This window comes from Nicotiana tomentosiformis, chromosome 2 (genome assembly GCF_000390325.3).
Source record: "Nicotiana tomentosiformis chromosome 2, ASM39032v3, whole genome shotgun sequence".
NCBI lineage: Eukaryota > Viridiplantae > Streptophyta > Magnoliopsida > Solanales > Solanaceae > Nicotiana > Nicotiana tomentosiformis.
In genome coordinates this window covers 161052293-161058696 of record NC_090813.1, presented here as the reverse complement: position 1 = coordinate 161058696, position 6404 = coordinate 161052293, and the positions used below count along the sequence as shown (strand labels likewise).

Here is a 6404-nt window from a genome sequence, read left to right as displayed (position 1 = left end):
TGCGAACAAAATTGTCTTTCTTATGTAAAAGTAATTATTTTAATTAGTTTTAAATATAATAGAGCCCAAAAAGTTTAGTTTTAACAAACATAAAGAACTAAAAGGGCTTACCTGTAATTTTCTATATGTAAGACAATCATCATGAGTAACCTTTATAAGTTGCAGATTTTTTTATAACTGTGTACGGTGAAAACCGATTCTCAGTCATAAAGACCGGTCGAGACAATGACGTTTCAAACGAAGGGTATCCACGTGACAAGCTCGGACGAATTCCGAAGTAGGGGCATCGAGCTTCGAGATATAAGACCAATCAACGGCAAAAACCGATATCATTATCGAGCCCGTGTCCGAATCGGACTAGGGGGCAACACCGATCAACACAGGCCCCGAATATCGATGCCCCAAGGCAGAATCGAGCTCGAACCAAGACTGGGGGTTCGATCTAACAACGAGCTCGAGCCAGTGCTAAGCTCGCAGACAAGAACCGTTACAATCGCACCGAAGGAGAGAATTTTGGCGAGAATCAAGGAAGAGACAAACCATCATGGGTCCTCCACTATATGTATTATTTTATTATGTCGTTGTAGACAAAGCAGAGACCCTCTACTATAAAAAGGGAGATAGACTGCAATAGATGGGGATCCTCCCAAGATACATTGAGATTTCATTGTGCTTGTTTTTTTTTACTCATTCAGTCTTCCTGTTCATCATTCCCGTTTTATAGCTAAAATACCTGTATTGTCATTTTTGTATCAAAAGGAATTTGCATACCCTTAGAACCATATCTAAATTTAACGTTATCCGATTTTTCGGGTAAACAGTTTGGCGTCCACCGTGGGGCTAAGGGTAACAGTGATTGTTTGATATAAATCTACAGTACACTCCAGCTTATAACTTCAAATCAGCAATGGTTTTACCTATCGACCTCGAAGCCGGCCTTCAAGATGAAACCAACAACTTGGCACCCGGGGCCGAAAGGCTACCTGATGATGGCAACGAGGCTCGAGTCGAAGAACCCGAAATTCAAGTCAAAGTACCATTGGATGTCAATTCACAAATAGCTCTGGAGGCGAATCAATGTTCCGAACCGGAAAGAAGCATTCAGGGCGGTGCTCGACCCACAGCCCGAGACACCCACAACATGGGGGAAATCGGGGTCAGCTTGTGTATGATCTTCGAAATGCTATAAGCCCAACAAGCAGCGATAGCTCAGTTGCAGAGCCAAACTCAGGAACAAAGCAGGCCAGAGCCCAATCCGATTCGAGAAATCACCCACAGAACGGAACCAGCCATAGTGAAGTCAAATGAGCCGGAATCGGGGACTACTCCCAAAATTACAAAATTGCTCGAGGAACTCACAAAACGAGTCGAAGCCAACAATAAAAAAGTAGAAACGTATAACTCCAGGGTCGATCCGATCCCGGGAGCTCCGCCAATGATAAAAGGGCTAGATTCGAAGAAATTCATTCAAAAGCCTTTTCCCTCGAGTGCAGCCCCTAAACCAATCCCCAAAAAATTCTGTATGTCCGAAATACCCAAATATAACGGAACGACCGACCCCAACGAGCACATCATTTCTTACACGTGTGCCATCAAGGACAATGATTTGGAAGATGATGAGATCATATCTGTATTATTGAAAAAAATCGGTGAAACCCTGTCAAAGGGGGCAATGGTATGGTATCATAATTTACCATCTAACTCTATTGATTCTTTTGCTATGCTTGCAGATTGCTTCATAAAAGCACATGCCGGTGCCTTAAAGGTCGAAACCAGAAAGTTGGACCTGTTCAAGGTAATACAAAAAGATAACGAGATGCTAAGGGAGTTCGGAGCTCGCTTTCAAATAGAACGAATGGATCTGCCATCAGTCACAGACGATTGGACTGTTCAACCTTTCACTCAAGGTCTAAACGAGCGGAGCTCGATGGCTTCACGGCGGCTGAAGCAAAATCTGATCGAGTACCCAGCTATTACTTGGACCGATGTGCAGAATCGATATCAATCCAAGATAAGAGTCGAAGATGACCAGTTGATTTCTAGGTCCGTTACGAAAAAGCAAAAGTCGACCAGGGATCGATACCATCCATATAGTGGAAACGATACTACTGCTGAGTATCCGAGGCCTCATTGAACGCACCTGTGATGATTATCAAGTTCGGTGCAAAGAAAGTCACTTCGTTATTTAATGACAAACAATGTCTCAACGGGAAACGTTGTAAGGGCCAAATGATCAAAACGAACCAAGCTTATGTAGTTGGCCCGAGCCCAGACGCAAAACATGAACCCATGTGTAATGACTTCCAAAGAAAGCTCTCTTCTTTACCGATATTCTATGTTCAAGATTTATTATGCGAACAGGATCGAGTTCGAATCATTTGCTCGACTGCCGAGCCTACGGGCTACCTTTATTTCGAGTTCGAGCAATCACTCACTCGACCATTAAAGCCCACGGGCTAATTCGACTATTACACCTACGGGCTACATTGCATCGAGTTCGAATCATTCGCTCAACTGCCGAGCCTACGGGCTACCTTTATTTCGAGTTCGAGCAATCACTCACTCGACCATTAAAGCCCACAGGCTAATTCAACTATTACGCCTGCGGGCTACATTGCATCGAGTTCGAATCATTCGGTCGACTGCCGAGCCTACGGGCTACCTTTATTTCGAGTTCGAGCAATCACTCACTCGACCATTAAAGCCCATGGGCTAATTCAACTATTACGCCTACGGGCTACATTGCATCGAGTTCGAATCATTCGCTCGACTGCCGAGCCTATGGGCTACCTTTATTTCGACTTCGAGCAATCACTCACTCGACCATTAAATCCCACGGGCTAATTCGAATATTAAGCCTACGGGCTACTGTTATTCCGAGTTCGAGCAAGCACTCACTCGACCATTGCGCCTACGGGCCACATTATTTCGAGTTTGAAACATTCACTCGACTATTACGCCTACGGGCTACTTTCATTCCGAGTTCGAAATAATCACTCGAATATTAAGCCTATGGGCTACTGTTATTCCAAGTTCGAGCAAGCACTCACTCGACCATTACGCCTACGGGCCACATTATTTCGAGTTTGAAACATTCACTCGACTATTAAGCCTACGGGCTACTTTCATTCCGAGTTCGAAATAATCACTCGAATATTAAGCCTACGGGCTACTGTTATTCCGAGTTCGAGCAAGCACTCACTCGACTATTGGGCCTACGGGCCACATTATTTCGAGTTTGAAACATTCACTCGACTATTAAGCCTACGGGCTACTGTTATTTCGAGTTCGAGCAAGCACTCACTCGACCATTAAGCCTACGAGCTATTTTCATTCCGAGTTCGAAATAATCACTCGAATATTAAGCCTACGGGCTACTGTTATTCCGAGTTCGAGCAAGCACTCACTCGACCATTGCACCTACGGGCCATATTATTTCGAGTTTGAAACATTCACTTGACTATTAAGCCTACGGGCTACTGTTATTTTGAGTTCGAGCAAGCACTCACTCGACCATTAAGCCTACGGGCTACTTTTATTCCGAGTTCGAAATAATCACTCGACTATTAAGCCTACTGGCTATTGTTATTCCGAGTTTGAGCAGACACTCACTCGACCACTACACCTACGGACAACATTATCTCGAGTTCAAAACATTCACTCGACGGCTAATAAGCTACTTTTACTCTGAGTTTACGTTAACTCAACCATTACATTACACCTACGGATTATGTTCCTTCAGAGTTTGAATTATCGACTCAACAAGCAAACATAGGGGCTACAAATCTGATCGATCAGAGAGACTATGAGGTAAACATTCGATTAAAAGTCTTCACAAAACAAAAACAAGTCGACCTCGTTATATATATATATATATATATATATATATATATATATATATATATATATATACAAAATTGCCTACGTGATTAATTTACAAACATGAAGAATTAGAAGCTAAGATTTCTGGTCGAGCTCTTCCCCGTCCTCAGATCCACTTTTGCTACCATCATCATCATCATCATCAGAAGCCAAGGCTTCAGCTTCCGCTTCGAGCTCTTTTGCCTTTTTTACCTCTTCGGTAAGGTCGAAACCTCGAGCGTGTATCTCCTTGAGGGTCTCTCTCCGAGACCTACACTTAGCAAGTTCGGCAACCCAATGAGCTCGAGCATCGGCGGTCTTTGCCGCTTCCCGGTCCTCCATCTGAGCAGCCTCAACATCAGCCCGATATACAGCAATGGACTTATCAGCCAAGACTTTCGACGACTCAACCTCCGCCTTAGCCTCAGCAAGTCGTGTTTCAAGCTTATCGATCTTCTTAGCTTGAACCGACTCCTTTTGCTTAACACTTCGGAGTTGAACGTCGGTCGATAATAATTTTGTTAAGATATTTCTTTTTCCGCTGCCAGGCGGTCGAGGGTCTGCTTCCACCGATTACATTCAGCTCGGATTTGATCGACTTCTTCTCGAAGTAACCCGATCTTTTCGATCTTTTGCTGCAACTGAGACAATGAAGGGTTAACTTCCACAGTTGAGTCAGACCCATACTTTAACAGAACGAGGCTCACCTGCTTATCGAGCTCGACCCCTTCTTCACGGACCTTAGCCAAATCCGCTCGGAGATCCTTTATAGCCTCGTCCTTTTGGCTGCAAAGAAGCCGCATGGCATCTCTCTCACCTGAGACCTTCCGGAGCTCGACCTCACACTAGCTAAGATCGACTCGAAACCTACTAATGGCCTGCACAGTAAGAAACACGAGTCAAGTATGGAAAATAACAAAGAAACCAAGTATGAAAGAATCATTACCCGAGTAATGAAATGCTGAGCCTCCTCTAATAAAAGAGAAGCGTCACTGATATAGGAACCATCGTCGACTCCAGTGAAATAATCCCTAAAAGGATCCCCTGCACCAGAGCCTGCGCCGATATCAGGAGTCTTCAACTCTCGAGCTTCCTTCAACGCCTCCTCAGAAAAAGATGGAAGAGAAGGTGAATGACCCATTGTCATAGCCCCGAGCAAATCACTCGGAGTACTCCGGTCGAGACTCAGGTCTTCAGAACCAACCCTGACAGGCACAGCCGCCATCGGCTTGGGAGCTCTAGCAACCTCGATGGCCTCCGTAGATCGGACTACCAAAGCCGATGAGCCATCTTCTTCTTCTTCTTCTTCTTCTTCTTCTTCTTCTTCTCTTAGTCGTTGGACCGAATCAATCGAAAGGGCAATTGCTTTTTTCCTCACCCTTCGAATTTTTGGCTTGGGGTCCTCTGACCGAGAGGAAGCTCTTCGCTTCTTATCTTTCCCCTGTTTAGGGACTGGGGACTTGTTTCCTTCTTCACCGCTCGAAGGCCTCAAAGCGGCATCCCTGGTTATGCCTGCACAAAAGAAAATCGGTAACAAATAGAACGCAACGAATACTTCGAAGGAAATAAGAAGCAAACCTCACCATGGTTCTTGGCCTCCCATCTGCCTTTTGCCAAATCACGCCAAGCGCGCTCGGCATAAGAGGAGGTCGAGGCTAACTTCCGAACCCAATTCTCGAGGTCAGGAACCGCTTGTGGCATCCAAGGGGCAGCTGAACATCAGAAAAGGACATCAGAAAAAATCGAAAAAGGACATGAAAAGTGGACAAGAATCACTAACGGTCAAAATTCCATTCTTGAGGGAACGACATCTTCTCCTCCGGAATAAGATCACGGGTCCTCACTCAAATATAACGACCCATCCAACCCCGATCCTTATCTTCATCGATGCTCGATATCAAAGCCTTCGATGCCCGACGATGAAGTCTGATTAGTCCTCGAAAGATCTAAGGCCGATACAGTCGTATGAGGTGGTTCAGAGAAAAATCCAACCCCCCGACTTTGATAGAGAAGAAGCGCAATGAGATCACTATGCGCCATAAAGAGGGATGAATTTGGCCAAGGGTGACTTGATACCTTTTGCAGAAATCAATAATCACCGGGTCGACGGGTCCCAGTATGAAGGGATAAGTATAAACACTTAAAAAAACCCTCCATGTAAGTGGTGACACGCTCATCGGAAGATGGAATTTGCAACACGACCTCGGAACCCCAGTTGCAGTTTCTTTGACGGCCTCGAGGTGATCCTCCGTTATGGAGCATGTATACATCGATACGTGTTCACATCGACCCGGAACGGAGGAAGGGTTCTCCACCTTAAAATTGATCTTCAAAGTGCACGGGCTAGGAACATAGTCATGAACGGACGGCTCCACCGGCGCCTTATCATCAAACGGCCGTGAGGAAGAAGCTTTCTCCTTCTGAGGTACGGTTTTGAAAGTTTTCGCCATTGATATAAAAGGAAAGAGTGCAAAGGAAGGTGAAGAAATAGACATCACCAAAATTCTGGTATGGGCGGCCCTGTAGCAGCGAAATAGAGAGGA

General features: G+C 45.0%; 1 protein-coding gene across 1 annotated transcript; it reads right to left on the bottom strand.

Moving 5' to 3' along the window:
* Window positions 1-3957: 3957 nt before the first annotated feature.
* On the bottom strand, window positions 3958-6311 carry LOC138905956 (uncharacterized). The gene is made up of 5 exons (XM_070194470.1): window positions 6146-6311; window positions 5445-5573; window positions 4808-5373; window positions 4156-4335; window positions 3958-4065 (listed from the first exon to the last, which is right to left on the bottom strand). Exons 1-5 carry the CDS (start codon window positions 6309-6311, stop codon window positions 3958-3960), a joined length of 1149 nt encoding a protein of 382 aa, XP_070050571.1.
* Window positions 6312-6404: the final 93 nt, after the last annotated feature.

Bases quoted from the DNA above. Each gene is read 5' to 3' on its own strand.
- LOC138905956 (XM_070194470.1), bottom strand. From the start codon at position 6,311: ATGGCGAAAACTTTCAAAACCGTACCTCAGAAGGAGAAAGCTTCTTCC. The intron at 5,574-6,145 runs GTGAACACGTAT...TCTGATGTTCAG, and splicing joins TTCCTCCGTTCCGGGTCGAT to CTGCCCCTTGGATGCCACAA. The intron at 5,374-5,444 runs GTGAGGTTTGCT...TCTTTTGTGCAG, and splicing joins ATGGGAGGCCAAGAACCATG to GCATAACCAGGGATGCCGCT.